Below are 16905 nucleotides of genomic sequence, written 5' to 3'. Positions count from 1 at the left end.
AGGACAAACATAAAAGTACTCGACCCATACTCTACCACCTTGCCCAGTCACTGTGTCTTGCCCAATCCGCTGCCAGTCTTGCCTTTCATATGTTCAGATGGCAGCTCATCTATCTCCAGAACGCCCAGAACCAAGGTCTTCCCTTCAGTTTGCGCCTCCACTTCGATCGTCTTCATGAGCTTTGTGCCTATTCCTTTACCTTGCGCGCTTGGGTGAACAGCGAGACGACAGACTTCCCAGATTTCGCCATCTTTGATGGTCTTGCCGTGAATGCTGGCGTGCCATGGCATAGAGATGCGTGAGTCATGTGAGATTCGTCGTAGACTGGCATGCCCGAGAGACCTGTTCGCATCACCACACGGGCTATTTCTGTTGTCATGTCTGTCGCCGAGAACATCAACCAGCAAGGCGTCTACATTGCCATCGTCATTACCATCACCAACAGACGCGCTATAGCTCCCACCCTGACAAACAACGAGACCAAAGACTTCCATTGACGGATCGGCCCCAGCAAAGAATGCGAGCCACGACTCTGGTAGATCCTGAACGGGTGGACCTTTCACAGAGCAGCCATTGGCTTGGACCGTTGAGTGGAATAGCTGGACTAGCGCATTGAGATGGCGTGGTGTACGGGAAATGATGCGGATGCTCATGGTTGAGGTTGAGGGTGCGGGTGGTCGGATCGAGGGGTGGATTGTTATCAAGTTGTAGTCACTGCTTATGCTGGAGATCAAGGCTTTAAGATAGTTGTGTAGGAAGGCTGGCATATCATCAACTTCTAGTCAGCGCTGATACTGGTTGCATTGCGACGACGGCTGAATTCTGTTGCAAGTTCTGGGTAGGATGGTGTCCTTGAAGTTGTTAAAGTTGAGAGGCCACTGCCATGCATGCGATACTGTAAGGAAGGCTAGGACTTGTGTCTTGGAATACCGTTGTCCCTATCCGGCTGTCCGCTCTCCGTTCGGCTTGTGCTGCGACATGTTGCTTTGTTTTATCTCCTCGAACAACTGCGACCAGTCACTAAATCAGTATGGTGCATGGTTCCAAGGATGTGAACTAGTATGCGTTTGCCCAACGAACATGGTCGAACAGTGATCGGTTTAGCACCAGTGGTGACTAGCTTCGAAGCTAGCTCTGCTGCTCCGTAGCAGAGCAAAGCAGGGCTCGTTGTCCTCCGGCTTTGTTTCGGCTGTTCAGACCAGAGTGGAGTTCCCGACGCCTCCATAGTAGGGTTAGATAAGCCAAGTCAGGGTCGTCCACGTCAACGACGACGAGGCTGCCTATTAATGACAAAAAGGCTAGCTCTGCTCAGAGCAACAGAGCAGAGCAGAGCTGACCTTGTCGCTAGCTTCGAAGCTGGCCCGCACTGTTTAGCACTCTCCCCTAAAGTTTTCTGAGCACAAAAGCATTGAGCCAGCCATAATGCACAGTCGAGCGTTGTCGAAGCATGATGTGCTTGACGCGTTTGAGAAATCTTCAATCGAGAACGAAGGTTTTCGCTCCCACGCTCCCACGGAGGAGAGGTTCATCGCATGCGTTTGCGCCATTGAGATACTCGTTACGAGGGAGACCTATCTCGTGTAATCGAGCTTCTAATGCTCGTCGTCGTTCAGCTCGGCGAGCCTGACGATAACGCTGTGTCTCCGGAGGCTCGTAATCTGGATCTTGGCTAAACTGTTCCTCCATTTCCGCAACGAAGCAGTATAGTTGGACGATCTCTCGTGCCGACAGGTAGCATAACAACCCTGTGGTAAGTCCCGGTTCGTCCATCAATGTTGTCGAGGCAAGTGTAGAGACACGTTTGTTCTTTCGGTCTGACGTGTCTGAACCCAGGTCTTCCACAAAGTTCTTTCGTAAAGTCTTGGGAAAATGCTCGATTTCCACCAGGTCCCAGTAGCTCGGATTCGTATGCCCGTGCCAAAAGAGGACGTCACGTACCACATGATCTTCGCCCAAGATCACAAATATGTAGATCTGGCATACTGCAAGAACATAGATCTCTGTTATGTCAGGATCTTGTGTCAGCTCCAGTCCATCATCGGTGATTCCATTCATGACTCTCAGATCTATGGAGCGTTGTTCTTCTTCAGAGTCAGTATACTTCGGTGTCCACGGCTTGTCAATGTCTGACGAACGTTTGAAGCTGGCAACAAGATCCAGGGCTAGGCAGTATTTGTGTTCTGCAAATTTTTGCTGGGCTAGCGTAGGAAGGGAAGCGATGTCTCCTTCAATATCATCCAGGAACTTGTACCGAGAGGGTCTATGCGAAATATTCCTGGATTCATCCACCGGCCTATTGAAATCGATCGAGACTCTCCACGCGGTATCGACATCTGCCCATTGTAAGGAAGCGTCCAGGAGTACGTTACACTCTTCTGCTTGCTCAAGCAACATGATATCCATGATACGCATGAATAGCTGCTCTCCAAGAAGCTTGTAATCGACTTCGAACATGTGACTCGATTTGAGCAATCCCAACAAGCCATATACTTTGTCCAGGGGTTCGTCGCAAAGCTGATCGCAGAAACGATTGAGTGCGGTTTCCAGGTTCATATCGGTCTTCTGGCAGCCACCTGGATAGCTACATTCGAGTACACGTTCTATATGGCTTATGCCGGTTCTGCCGCTCATGACCTCGTTGTTTTGGGCGTCTTCGCCGAGAATGTGGTCCAAGATCATTTTCGTTTGACGCCATCTATGCCAGTTGTGGAACAGGACGTCGTAATGGAGAGAGGTGATCTCCAACAAGGCGTATACACTGTAAAAACGACTACCAATGATGCAACGAAGAGCCCTCGCGAATGTGAGCTCCTGTATCACCCACAAGCGTGTCCAGTAGTCCGACCCAATAATTTCATCGAGATGGCAAAATGCGACTGAATTAGAATACATAGTCGATAATTCGCTGTGCCATGCTTGAGAGCGCCAGAATTCAAGATAACCCACATCAGCAATATGGTCCTCGAAGGCCAGAGATACAATTTGGAGGAAGTAATCGTCTTCGCTTGCTATGCCCAACCACATCAATACTGATTCAGCCCGATGGAAGATCTCAGCCATCTTCTGAACCTGAACGCCCTTCTCAGGCGTATCATCCTGATTAATGCAGATCGCGTCGATCCAGAGCCAGGCGGAGGGGTCGAACCTCATTTTGCGCCAATGCTTGAGAAAGCGCCAACAATTATCCCGGATTACCAGAGAGCCGGGTTCGTCGCTGAAATGGGCCTCGTGTTGCGGGTCTCGTTCGCCCCAGGTGTAGGAAAGTGCATGATATTCGGTATCTACTGCATCAATACTTTTGTGCTGAAGCTCGATGACAATTGCATCGTTTTGATCCTCCGCTGGTAATACCCGGATACATCTTATCTGCGAGGCCTCAAGCGGTCGATAGTGGTATCTGAGAGCCGCCATGTCGTCCAAGCGCTGCCATTCTGTTGTCTGCAGACACACAGATTGAGATTCAAAGCATCTCGAAGGGTTGCAATCCCTGGACGCCTTAGCGAATCGAGGTCTGCAAGTCCGGTCGCACAGGGCACGGTGGCTGTGCTTCGGCCAACATGTTGTGCCATGGCGATATGCAGGCAGGCATGTTCAGTGTCAACAATATAATCCTCTGAGACGAAGTTCTTCGGTGGAGAACACTGCCAGACCATTGTTGGACTTAATGAACCGCGAGACGACGAGGACGTCACAGACGTCTTCGCAAATCAGACGGTTGCAGCCAAAAATGTGCTGAATGCTTCGCCGTAGAGAATAGACATTGGGGGACGGTTCTCGGCGGAAATAGTCCCGATAAATGATAATACGACCACCTAATTCGCCAAGAGGTTCCAAGCCATCGATGTCCTTTCGTGCTGCCAGTGGTGCAGGAGCTACCTGGTACTCGACTGTAAGCCATCAGACAAGTCCGTCTTCACGCCTGCTTCATTAGAGCGATAGGGGCTCGTGCCGAGGGAGTCTCGTTCAGAGACCGGAAGAAACTCGCATCCGTCTGGACTTCGAACCTCTCAAGATGGGTGACTGATCGTCACGACAAGCCTCGGACTCTCGAAGCTACTGAACAGACTTGTTGTCTATTCGTGAATATACTGTGCCGTCACGACAGCCATGGCATCGCAAACACAGTCATCAGCACTACTCAAAGCTGCCATCCTCATCATCTCGGACACAGCATTCAAAGATCCAAGTACAGACAAAGCAGCTGCCGCTCTCGAGCAAGTCTTCGAGAATGAAGGTGCCGGAAAGTGGCAGATCGCCAAAGATGACAGAGCCGCGGTTTCAGACGGCATTGCCGTAAAAATCGTCCCCGATCAGAAGGATCAGATAACGAATGCGATCACGGCCTGGACGGACACTGACAACTTCATGAATCTGATTGTGACTACAGGTGGAACGGGCTTCACTCCGAAAGACAACACGCCGGAAGCCATTGTGCCTCTACTAGATAGACAAGCCCCAGGGTTGGTGCATGGCATGCTCGCCGCCAGTCTCGAGGTCACGCCATTCGCCATGATGAGCAGGCCGGTGGCGGGAGTAAGGAATAGCACCATCATAATCACCTTGCCAGGATCGCCTAAAGGTGCCAAAGAGAATCTCCAGGCAATACTGAAGCTGTTGCCACACGCATGCATGCAGGCGGCTGGCGAGAACTCACGGATAGCTCATGCAGGTGGTACGAAAAAGCTAGAGCAAGAAGCAGGAGTCGCGAGCGTACCACCTCACTCAAAAACAGCACATACTCATACACACAACCATGACCACTCACACACTCACTCTCATAACCACGACCACAGCCATGACCACAGCGGCCACCAAGTCCCAAAAGCGCACACAACTCCGTCCGAGAGACCACCCCAATCAAACGACCCCCGCCTCGGCGCCTCCCACCGCGCCCGCCAATCACCCTACCCCATGCTCTCCGTCCCAGACGCAGTCGCCAAGATCCTCGAAGTCACACCCTCACCCATCCCAGAGACACGCCCAATGTCCACAGACCTAGTAGGCTGCATAATCTCCTCCGACATCACAGCCGCAGAAGCAGTCCCCGCCTACCGCGCGAGTATAGTCGACGGATACGCCGTGATCGTTCCCGACGACGAGACGCAAAGGTCCAAACTCAAGGGCACATTCCCCGTCGCTTCCGTCAGCCACGCCCAAGCAGCGAGTATGCCGCCCCCACTCCAACCCAACTCAATAGCACGAATCACAACCGGTGCACCACTACCTGACGGCGCGAACGCAGTCGTAATGGTCGAGGACACCGTCATCTCATCCTTAACCAGCACAAATCAAATGACAACCGGCGCCGGAACAGCCGCAGAAGAGAAAGAAGTGAGTATCCTCACGGACGCGCTCGTCCCAGGCGAAAACATCCGCGAGCCAGGCTCGGATATCGCGCTGGGCACCACGATCTTCCACGCCGGCACACGTATCTCCGGTCTAGGCGGTGAGATAGGCGTGCTAGCAGCAAGCGGCACACAATCCGTCCCTGTCTTTCGTCGTCCCCGTGTCGGCGTGCTAAGTACAGGCGACGAGGTAACTGACATCTCACATCCGGGCCCATTAACAGGCGGTATGATCCGCGATAGTAACCGTCCATCCCTCCTCTCTCTGATCCGCTCCTGGCAGCTCTGCGACGAAGTCGTAGACCTAGGCATCGCGCGCGACACGCCCTACTCTGAACTCGAGAGCAAACTCCGCGATGCATACCGCCTCCACGATCTAGATGTCATAGTTACGACAGGCGGCGTGAGCATGGGCGAGCTCGATCTGCTCAAACCCACGATTGAACGGTCACTTGGTGGCACGATCCATTTCGGCAGAGTGAATATGAAGCCGGGGAAACCGACTACGTTCGCGAGTGTACCGTTTAAGAACAATGATGGGGCAGAGGGGCGGACGCAACGACTGATCTTCGCGTTACCGGGGAATCCAGCAAGTGCACTTGTCACGGCGAATTTGTTTCTGTTGCCGAGTCTGCAGAAGAGTGCGGGTGTGTCTAATCCGCATGGGCTAGAGAGGGTAAGTGTTAGACTTGCGGGTCGGGTGAGGTGTGATAAGGGGAGGCCGGAGTATCATCGGTGTGTGGTGGGGATGGATGGAAGGAGTGGATTGTTGGTTGCGACGAGTACGGGGATGCAGAGGAGTAGTAGAGTGGGGAGTGTGGGGGGTGCGAATGGGTTGTTGTGTTTGCCTGGTAAGGAGGGTTGGTTGGAGGATGGGGAGATGTGTGAGTGTTTGTTGATGGGGATGGTGAATGGGTATTGAGTAGTTGGGTGGGAGTTGCAGTTGTTGTCCTTGCTTGTCAGTCGATATCGCGGGAGCTTCCCTGAAGACTCTTGATGGTGTTTGAGAGGACGGATGACTAAGCCTGAACTGCCGAGGTTGAACGCCCGGATGTTTCTTCCGAAAGTCCGGAGATGATGGAGCAGCAACCATCACGATTACATGGTCTCGAAATCTCTTGCCACGAGCATCATCCAAGAATCAAACCCCGCTTTCATAGCTCTCTTGAAGAACAAACATCACATTAGATCTCATATATTTGCTTCCTTGCCCGGTTTCATCGTACAGCTAGCTATTCTTCATCATACAAGCCTCCACCAGCCACCAATAAACCCACATCAAATTTACACCACCGCCACCACCACCACCACCATGGACGACAAAGACACAAAACCCTCCTCTAAATCTCCATCAGGTTCCTCCCCGCATAACTCCTACGGTCTCGTTCAAGACGACAAAAAGACCGAGTCATCACAAACACCATCTCAAAAGCCCAAGGAATCGATGTCTCAAGAGGAGAACGCGACCAAATCTCAATCACCGTCGGGCGCCGAGCCACATAATTCTTATGGCATTTTGCCTGGGGAGAAGGAGTCTGGGAACCGGAGGTCGAAGATCTAGGAGGGTTGGAATGGGAGAGGGGTAGGGGTGGAGGTGGAGTGGAAGTGAGGTGGAGGATGGATCTGGCATGTGCTGTAGGGCACAGTCATTGTACATAAAGCAAGGAAAGTGATTCTGAGCTGTTTAATTCGATGTTATCGAACCGTGGGGATCAACTGAGATCGGACAGATGATCGTTCGCACGGATGATGCCAGCCAGGTAGACTCGCCTGTTGTTGCAATACACTGAGCTCGGCCATGTTGTCGAGGAGCTGTACTGATCAATCGATTGCGAGTCTATGAGTGTCACTTTGGCACAGTCCACTGAATACATCTGTGTTGCTGCTATTCTCAATTCGTGTCGATGACAAATTCACCTATCATGCAGCAAGCAACGGGAGCAATGGAAGGTGGGCGCTGCGAAGGCGAGCATAACGCGAGTCTGAGCAGTGTTTGGTGAACGAACAATGCAGGTACGCTCAGAGACGAGTTCCAGCTCGGAGAGCAAAATGCAAAAGGGACTGTGTTCTCAGCTGGAATGGTACAAGCAAGCACGTGGCCATTGCTCGCAATGTTATAACGAGGTCAGAGTTGGGGTGGGAACGGCTGCCTCAGCGAGGGTCTTCCATTCCCACAATGAGCAGCAAGGATATTGTCAGAGCTCATCTCATATATAAATTCGGCCGTTGAGTCTTCAATCGAAACTGTTAGTCCGCATCCACTACTCCAATATGTTGTCCGTTAGGATCTTGAAAGGTGCTGGAGCAAGATATAGTTGATCGATGCCTGTACTTCAGCAGGCGGTAACGGGGTTACAAAACAGCATGCACGTCCACATTGAATCACGTTTCCTCCTCATGAACCTGCCGCATGGTAGCGCCAGGCATGACCGACGATTATGTAAGCCCAGGCCGCTCCGAATACGACGATGCTGCGCCGGTGGACCGAAGTCGGCGAGCTCGTGTTCGCGTCTGCAAGTGAGCAGCATCAGACGTGATGTCCAGCTAGTTGGACTCTGCAAGTTCCGTGCATGCACAATGCATTGCTCTGTCACGTTGGGACAGCTGCAAGTTCTGGGCTTGGCGAGCTGCGTGGCTTTTTGGCTCAAGCTGAAATTTTGACCTCACTGCTCAACGTCCTACACCGCTTTCTAGGCAATTAGTCTAAGCGATGCCCTACTCATGCGCCTGTTCGTCTCTAAGCAGATCTAGACCGAGATCAACGGCTCTTTGAGCGCCTCTCCTGCGCTTGTTGAAACCAAGGACCAGATTTCCAGCAAATGGCCTTCCGACAATCCGAGCTGAACGAATGTTTGGCGTTCCTTGAAGATCGCAGGTGTGAACTGAAGGTAGAAAGGACGACTGGTCGTGGGCTTCCCCTTCGAGTCCTGTCACAGTGCTTCTCTCCTTTCCTTCGTTGACCTGCCCATGCACTTTTACCTCTGGGGCGTGCCTTTCGATCGCACGGTCCTAGCGATCCGTTGGATACTTTGGCTTCCTATCAGTTTCATTGGGTGTACATCTGACTTGGTGACAATCTGCTCAGACGAAACTGCGACGATTCGCGACGATCCGAGCGAGGGTGACGTACGATGGCTGTAGGAGGAAGTCGATGCACGATCCATCGTCATCTTGGCGAGCCTCTGGAGTAGACCTGCTGAATGTCTGATGTCCTCAGTGCTCATAGCCTCGAACAGCCAAGTCTGTCCCGCTTTGCGACGATACTGTGATCCCGTCAATAGCCTGACTATATCTCTTTCTCATTCGAGCGCTCTTCTAGCCGATGACTCTTGTATGCTCTGTCGTCTCAGCCCCAGCCGTGACCATGATGCCTCGATTGCTGATCGGTCGTATCCTGCTCATAGAAGTCGCCATGCGGGGGTTTCGTGTTGAAAGGTGGCGGGATCGTGCTGTAGGTCGTATTCGAGAGGACAGGTGGTCTCGGAAGACTAGTTTGCCTGTGGAAGAAATCAAAATCATTATTCTATGCTCTTGCAAATGGATACACGAACCGATATGCATGATTTGGTCATGTCCAGATCTGTGCAGGGGTAGGAGCTTGAACCAACCGATTTTGATAGTCATGCATTTGGGCATACCCAGTATTTTGCTGATAGGTCTGAGCGCCGCCGAAATAGTCGATGTTCGCTGGTTCTGCACTGCTGGGCTGAGAAGACATGCTTTGGAGCGATGAGCCTGTGCTTAGCCTAGGGTCAGACTGTGTCCTGCTAGCGGAGGAGTCGTGTCGAATCGGCATTGTGTTTTGGAAAGTATTCATGTTGTAGCCAGTTTGGTAAGTGTTGAAGGGACTCTGCAGGCTGGCATTTGCATAGGAGGGATGCCGGTGCACATCTGCTGGTGAGGGAAGTGTGAACGACTGGGTGGGATATCCAGCTGATTGAGGCGAATTACGGTATGGAGCTGCTGGACTCGTGACTGCCCTGCGAGTCGCCCGGTAGGCATGTGCGACCTGCATTGGAAAGTCCAACATAGAAAGGGCGGTCTGTAATGTCGTATCGTGTGGTGCAGCGGCACTTCTCGCTTGTATTACCTGGCACACCTTTTCCAGGGAATCTAGAGACATATTGCCAAGATGCATTCCTTGTATCTCTGGGAATAGAGGTTCAAGTACCAGGGCCAGGGCGAAAAAGTGACACATCATCGCCAATGCGCCCAGATCTGATTCCTCAGGCCGTAAAATTGTTGTTGGCAGCCAGAATATGGTTGATCTTAGTTGTAACAGCTGCTCAAAGGCCGATTCGGGAAATTGAAAAGGATAATTTTGCTGCATCTGCTCGACGTACTCGAGAATTTCGTCGATATGTTCAGCCAAATCCGGGAAGCTCGACAATCGCAGGCGTAGGTTGTGTAAAGCCGTCACCATCTGTTCGAGCCTTTGTAGGTCTTCTGCCATGGGCGTCTGTGGTGGCAGTCCTGATATCGAGGGCGTAGAGGGCGTCCGGATTCGTGCCAAGGATCGCTGACTCTCGAGAAATTTTGCTAATTCGGACTGATGCATCCAAGGACGCATTGCACTCATGATCTGAATCACTGTCAACCTCACGCACATCTGGTTAACCTTCTGGATACCTACTGTTGAGATTCCTTGCTGCAACGAAACCCAACTCCGCCTTGCGTAAGTTTAGCGACCGTTCACTGCCTGTTGTTCGCTCGTCGACTTACCAGTCTTTTGCTTGCCATGACAGAAGCATTGATGCCGACAGAACAGCTTCCGAGCTTTGTTCCGAGAAAGTGCTCAGGGCTTCGTGCAGACCCTTGAGTGCAATACCTCGATGATGATATGCTAAATGTTCAGTGTCGTTATTCTTCGTTTGCCAGGCTAGATGTGCTGCTGAGAGGGCTAGCAATGCATTCATGGTGAAATCGCTCGATAGAGCCACAGTTATCAAGCTTTCTCTGTCAGCTTCCAAGGCTCAGATACAGCATATTCATGGCATATACCTTGACATTTTTGGCGTCCATGGCGTGCAAGGACTGTAACCCCTCCTATACATATCCGATGATACTGTTGTGATGTGATGTATTAATCGAAGGTCGACGGTTGAGAAGCGCGTCCAGTAGGTTGGGTGGTTCTTCCGAAGTTCGGCTAAAGGCGAGTCTCCTGTCAACCGCCAATTGTCTAGAGCTTGCTGTAACTGAGGTGAAGTCAATAGCTCTGGAGGGTTTGAACCTTTTGCGGGTTCTTCCCCAGCTCTTGAGACGTCCATATAGTCGCATCGTACAGAATGTTTTGTACAATTCCGACTACAAAACGTCTTAGCGGGTACCCCTCAAGATGTTGTCGTGCCTACCATTGAGGAAACTGCTCGTCACATCGGATATGTCGCTTTTTACACATACGACAGCCTTTCCTTGACTTCGTATGGCTTTTGCGAGGAGGCCCTCCTCCAGGGCCCGCCATGGCGGTGGTGTCACGAGCAAGATGACGAAGCCCTTCAACCAATTGATGAGTCGTGTATTCAATGTAATATCAAGGTTCAATGTCGCTGCTCTCGATTTCAACTCGTGGCCGGTCTTGTGCTCGTATTGCGTGGATACGAAGAGCTGTGCTGATCTCTGACGATCTTCTCGTATTACTACCCTGAGCATGCAACTTTCCAAACCTTGCGCTCGAATGAGGCTCTGATTGTGAGTTGTCACGCCTGGAAATATTCTCGAGATGGGTGATTTCTTTGAGGTCTTCGTCCAGTTCCCTATAAATGAAGATATCGCGTCGTTGTCGAGCAAAAGATCCAAAACCCACCACTGGGGATCACGATAGTCAGCAATAGCGTATTGCAGAAGAGAAGAATTTTCATCTGGTAACCGAAACACTGATGCCTGTGCATGAGCTGAGGAGATACAATGTCTGCTTGCAAGCAGAAGTCTGACATAACATCAACCTAAGTGCGGCTGCGAAACAGATTAGTCTCGTTTTGTTTAGAACATAATGCTCATAGAGGGGTCAGTCGCATCATCACGATCACGAGCAAGTGATAGATCCGGTAGCCTCGCCTCTCTAAGTAAGAAGCTCCAGAGGAGGTCTAGTTCATGTAGCATGCAGCCTTAGCAACGCACAGGCGCCAAGGATGGCCTCAACAGAGCCGCCTCAGCTTAGATAGTGCCCAGTATGGCTGATTTTCAGTGCCGAAAATATGAGGTGAATGGAGGTCGAGAGGCGGATGTCTCTAACGAGGTTGGCGAATTGAACAAGGTGAAGGATCTTTCGGGCCTGCAGGTCTGTGCCCTGAAGGACACTAATCTGCACCCAACCTATCCTAACTAAGTTATGATACAGAAGCAGGACGTTAGTAATTTTTGAAAAGGCAGTCCAACAGTTTGCTCCGATGACCAGTGAATGTATGATTGGTTATTGTCGATCCTGTGACGGCAAAGCCTCCACAGAATAGTCTGATATTGGCAAACGCCATCGCTTTCAACAATTTTTAGTGGTAGGTCGTTAGGCCATACCTAAAGTAGGTAATAGACCTGAACCATTGGGGACGAACACCCAGCGGCATTTATCGGCGGTGTTTCAGATGCAACCTACAGCATGCGCGGTTGCCGAGCTGATGTGCCTTCCGAAGCTGAAATGTGGGAGTTGCCGTCCGTAGGGCTGCGTATGCAAGGTTGCGAGCGGCATATCGTTCGGTTGCAGTCAATTGAGCCGGTCAGCTGGAAGGGAGAGGAGTGATATGAGGCACTAGCAGCTGTCTTGACGAGCGGAAGTAATGGGTAGGCTAACTTAGCGAACCACAGGTATGCAGGTGCCGAGGAGACAAGCATGGAAGGATTGTGCTCTAAGGCGCTGAAGTAAGATGTTCAGCGAAAGCGAGTCGTAAAACGCTCAAAATGCTTCGTTACCCATGTCAAGCTTACCATCGCTGCTTCCACTTCTTCTATCAAGGCTTTCAGCTTGCTACTTTCATCTATCTTTGTCGGCCGGACGTGACATGTCAGATGGGGAAGGCACTCGACATGGAGAACAGAATGCGTGACGAAACTGAGAGAGGTTTCAGCATCCATGTCGACTAGCGTGAAATGTTAGCGTATGCCATAAGCGAGTCGTTCGATTGAGCGACGATCAGTTCGGCTAGGATGTGCTGGGAAATCGGCGTCATTGTGTGTGCCTGCAAACCCGCAGCCGATTCAGGTATAAGTTATGGATCAGAGTACGGCACGAAGAAACAAATACATTATTGATCGAGCTTTGTGAGATTGCGAGAACGTTAAGCCATGAGCCTTTTCTTCAATAGGGCGGCTGCGACGGAAAGCTCAGGAGGCTGAAAGAGGTAAGCACGATCTGCCCGACCTTCGAAACGCTAAGAAGGCCAATGTAGCTAGTGGTGGGTCAAGGGTTGACAGCCTCAAAACTGCTTCTGAAACTTGTCGAGCAGATATCTCTGATGCGTCTGGGCGCCTTATGATGTTGCTATAAGGCTGTGGGCATGGAAGTCCTGAGGTCGGTGTTCAAGAGACCATGCAGAGGGAGGTCAACGACACGATTGACGAGATGCATAAACAGTTGAAGGTATGTTTTGTATCGATCACGTACTGCCAGTGAATCTGCCTCAGCTCAGCCAACCTCGTTTCTGAACGAAAGCTCAAGACTGATTTGACTTTTTCTGCGCCTGCCGGATTGTGCCCTAGTCCAAATGTAGCTGCGGCAGGTCACATCGTCATTGGCTACCATGATTAGCGTCTCGGCGGTAAGAACCCCCGACTTCTAGCCTCAAAGTTATGTGTTAAGTCTCAGTTTTCGGGTTGTACATGCATCTTCACCACACCATACTGCGAGGTCGATAAGCGAAGCGTGATCCCAAAAGCAGTCGTAGCATGAATCCCAATCCGAAATTGAGTCAAAGTGAGACACGAGCTTCTTCGCACATGGCTCGAGGAACGTTGGCTTGAGTATGCTTGCTACGGAATAAGTTCAGTGGCGCGAAGCATGTGTCGGCCAATCCCAGACTGCTGGATTGAAATTGTGGTCGTGAATCTACACCTCACTGCAGCTGTAAATCGATACCTTGGGACCACCGCTCTTGACCCCCTTTGATCTCATATAGTGGCATACTCGAATCTTGAGCCTCACCATCCTTCAACGATATCTTGATATCAAGCTCATTTTCCTCTTCGGCAATCGTCTTCACCAGAGCAGACACCATGTTCCATACCGCCCTGCTCTCACTGCGCCACGCTATGCTAAAAATGCATGCATCAACATAACGCTCAAACAACATCAGAACACACTATCTAAGTACTATCTACTATCACGGCATCAGGCCTGCTATGCTGGTATCAAACAAGGTGCTGATGTACGGCTGACTGAACGCTTCAAGCGTCACGCTATGCTAAAACTTTTGCCGTTTCATATCGAATATGCATTCCTCAGTTTCTGCTGGACATTCGGAGGAAGAGTCGCAAGGAACGATGCAAAGTCAGGGATGAGCTGCTGGTAGCCCTGAATGACTAGGGCAAAACTCTGCTTGACTGCGGCGAAGTCGCTCTCCTGCTGCTTGTATGGGAACTGTGCGATGGCGGTGAAATACTCTGCCAGAGAACCTTCCATGGCCTTCGGATTCTGTTGAATCAGATTGTTGAATCCCAGGAACGCACTTGCTTTTTCCTCGCTACTTGCGACTTTGCTCATGCTGTCCAGGAATGGGCCGGCAACCTCAGGCAGGTGTGCCGCCATCTGTTCGGGACACGCTAGCCCCATACGTCCAAGAGTGATTGCCGCGTTTTCGTTCGCTGCTTCGGGACACTCTTCATTCTTCACAATCTCGATCAGTCCTTGATAGAGTGGTTCAACATATGGCTGGAATTTTGCACCTGCCCGAGCTGCGATTTCACCCGCGGACCAACAGACATTAATGACCACATTAAAGGCAGTTTCTGAAGCGTCATCGCGGATTTGATCCAAGTCTAGCTGTCGAATGAGGATTGGCATCAGCTTCCCGAGGTGAGGTTCCAGGGTCGGGAGAAGCATGATCGCGCAGTCGCCAAGGAGGGCATAAGCTGACTGTCTGACATCCTCTGTCGGATCTTCCATGCAGAATGACAGCAGATCGTAGAACTGTGGCTGTGTGTTCTGGACCAATTGAGACGACTTCGCCGGATCTATCGCCTGTATGACTGCAGAGAGAAGATCAAGCGCTGTAACGATAAAGTCCTTGTCGGGTTTGTCCACAGATTCACCCGTGGTGTATGTCATGTGCTGTTGCAGGCACCCGTATATCAGCTTCATACACCGGTCGAAGATGGGATCTGCAAATTGTGCGAAGTTGTTCCCATATGCCATGGCAACGTAACTAAGGCAGCCAAGCAGTGGGAACATCTCGCGGGACTGATCATCAATCTTGTTCCATCTGTTGATCAAAGTAGGCATGAGCAGATTCACGAGCTCAGGTTTTGCCATCTCTGTCTGGACATTATCGGCCAAGGTTTGTAGGCAGTCGTACAAGATGTACATGTTCTTGTCTTTGTACCGCTCGAAGCAGAGAATGAATCGCTGCAGGATTGGCTGAACGTATGGCTTCAGCTTCGGGCCAGCCTTCTCTTCGAGACTCGCGAAAGACGACGCTCCGGCTTCTTGCACCTTCTTGTTCTTGTCCAGCATACGTTCGAGCAGACCCTGCATCATTGGCTCAAAATATTTCTGAACGTCGGCTTGATCTGGCAAATGTGCAGCCCATTCAGAATATCGAGCCAAACACCAACAGGTAATCTGACGCACGACTGGCTCCTCGTCGTTCAGCGACTGTATCAGATAAGGCACGAGCTCTGGAAGATGAGGCGCAACGACAGGCAGACAGCCCTCTGCGATTGCTCCGAGAGCGAGCACGGCCGCTTCCCGCTTCGGCCATAGAGAATGTGACAGGTTCTCTCTCAGATATGGCAGGATGATGCTGAATACAGCACCGTGATAGTTCACCGCAAACACGTCGAGCGCAGCAGCAGAACATTTACGAAGACTCCATGCGTCTTCGGGGTCATCGTCGTCCCAGTCGTCGTCTTCGTCGTCTTCGTCGTCTTCGATTTCACCGTCACTCATGCCATCATTTTTCTGCTGATTTTGAGCGTCGCTGTCGCCATTCTCGCCATTGGCTTGATGTACAGCACCACGTCCAGCTTTGGATTGCGCAAATTGTGGCTTGATGTCCTCGGTGCGATCTTCTTGGTCGGCATTGGCTTCGTCACCGCCCAGTCGCTCAACATCTTCTTCACCGTAGACCATGCCTGCGAGCAGTACAGGAATGACCCGGTCCATATATGGTCCCATTAACCCCCTCAAGTGCTCCTGTTCGCCCACTCCTAGCCAGAATTCTGCAGCGTCAAGCGCAAGTTCGGCATCTCCAGCTGTCTGCTGTTGTGCCAGGATGTAGTTCACCAGATCGTTCATATGAGGAACTAACATATCTGGTCTCAACTCCACTAGCTGCACGAGACTCTGACAGACGGTCCTTCGCACCTGGATGTCTTCGTCTGTGGCAAGCTGGAATATTTTGCTGAGGTATTGGTCTAGATTCGCAAACAGCACCTGACTCTTCTGTAAGATGAAGGATCTCAACGTGGTAATTGCCAGGACACGAATTTTTGGGTTCGAATGGCCGGCGAAGTCGAGTAACTTGGGTATTATGACGGTGGTCGGACGTTGACCTACGTACTCCTTGTCGAGCAATTTCCTGTTGTCCTCACAGACCTTGGCGAGAGCAGACATGGCTGCTTCCTGTACCTCAGGTGTCGCATTGCTGTCAGTGCTTTCCACCAGAGATATCAACTCTTGCAGGACCTCCGTCCAGTGTAATATGCCACCCTGTTGGACTATTTCTGTTATTATTGTGCCAGCAAAACTTCTGAGCTGAGGATTCGAGTCTCGTAACGTCTGTAACGTCGACTGTTTGATGTAGTCAAGCTCCTCTCCCTGTAAGGATGCGTAACGAAGCTTTATGTGGTTTTTGAGCTGGATGGCGGCAGCATATCTGATCAGAAAAGTGCTGCCAATCTGGGTGTCGCGAAAAATGTAGGTCAGGTAGTAGGCAAAGTCGGGGGAGACCGACGCTTGCGCGAGTGTCTGCAATAGAAGTCAGTTTCCGTTCAACGTAAGCGGTTTAGGAACCGCGAAAGGACCCAATGCCACTTACTATTTCTGCTTGCTTCTGCTTCGCTCTGTCGTTTCCGCTCAGGGAATCTTTGAGCATCTCAGCAAGTTGCTGGACACCAGCTTCTTGCGGTTGCCATGCCATGTTGTGCTCGGGTGCGCTGTTGACTGGGAGCTCTTGTCGACCTTCACCAACTTTGCATTCGAGACCCTTCTGTCGTAATGGTAAATGCCAGTGTTGTGCGCAGTCGGTTATGTATCCTATGCCGCAAAAACCACGAGGATTTGCTCAACAGTGAAGCCAGCGCAGAAGCAGGCCAAGGGTGCCCATTCAAGATACCATCAGTAGACTACGCAAGGACGATGTATTATGGAGGGTGGGTGCGGGATGACGGCCGTAGACTTGGATATGGAGGTCGA

General features: G+C 51.2%; 6 protein-coding genes across 6 annotated transcripts; 2 read left to right on the top strand and 4 right to left on the bottom strand.

The window, feature by feature from the left end:
* Window positions 1–47: 47 nt before the first annotated feature.
* On the bottom strand, window positions 48–653 carry PMZ80_009471 (uncharacterized protein; the record flags this gene model as incomplete). The annotated part of the gene is made up of 1 exon (XM_064877865.1): window positions 48–653. The coding sequence occupies one exon, from the start codon at window positions 651–653 to the stop codon at window positions 48–50; it is 606 nt and encodes a 201-aa protein (XP_064726590.1).
* An 823-nt stretch (window positions 654–1476) lies between these two features.
* PMZ80_009470 (uncharacterized protein) lies at window positions 1477–3411 on the bottom strand (the record flags this gene model as incomplete). The annotated part of the gene is made up of 1 exon (XM_064877864.1): window positions 1477–3411. The coding sequence occupies one exon, from the start codon at window positions 3409–3411 to the stop codon at window positions 1477–1479; it is 1935 nt and encodes a 644-aa protein (XP_064726589.1).
* Window positions 3412–4107: 696 nt separating this feature from the next.
* On the top strand, window positions 4108–6267 carry PMZ80_009469 (uncharacterized protein; the record flags this gene model as incomplete). The annotated part of the gene is made up of 1 exon (XM_064877863.1): window positions 4108–6267. One exon carries the CDS (start codon window positions 4108–4110, stop codon window positions 6265–6267), a length of 2160 nt encoding a protein of 719 aa, XP_064726588.1.
* Window positions 6268–6657: 390 nt separating this feature from the next.
* Window positions 6658–6906, top strand: PMZ80_009468 (uncharacterized protein; the record flags this gene model as incomplete). Its single annotated transcript, XM_064877862.1, has 1 exon — window positions 6658–6906. One exon carries the CDS (start codon window positions 6658–6660, stop codon window positions 6904–6906), a length of 249 nt encoding a protein of 82 aa, XP_064726587.1.
* A 2007-nt stretch (window positions 6907–8913) lies between these two features.
* On the bottom strand, window positions 8914–10261 carry PMZ80_009467 (uncharacterized protein; the record flags this gene model as incomplete). Its single annotated transcript, XM_064877861.1, has 2 exons — window positions 8914–10015; window positions 10068–10261. The coding sequence occupies 2 exons, from the start codon at window positions 10259–10261 to the stop codon at window positions 8914–8916; spliced, it is 1296 nt and encodes a 431-aa protein (XP_064726586.1).
* A 3491-nt stretch (window positions 10262–13752) lies between these two features.
* PMZ80_009466 (uncharacterized protein) lies at window positions 13753–16630 on the bottom strand (the record flags this gene model as incomplete). Its single annotated transcript, XM_064877860.1, has 2 exons — window positions 13753–16458; window positions 16529–16630. The coding sequence occupies 2 exons, from the start codon at window positions 16628–16630 to the stop codon at window positions 13753–13755; spliced, it is 2808 nt and encodes a 935-aa protein (XP_064726585.1).
* Window positions 16631–16905: the final 275 nt, after the last annotated feature.

This window comes from Knufia obscura (genome assembly GCF_036327395.1).
Source record: "Knufia obscura strain CCFEE 5817 isolate CBS 148926 chromosome Unknown scaffold_13, whole genome shotgun sequence".
Classification (NCBI taxonomy): domain Eukaryota; kingdom Fungi; phylum Ascomycota; class Eurotiomycetes; order Chaetothyriales; family Trichomeriaceae; genus Knufia; species Knufia obscura.
This window is presented reverse-complemented; position numbering and strand designations above follow the sequence as displayed.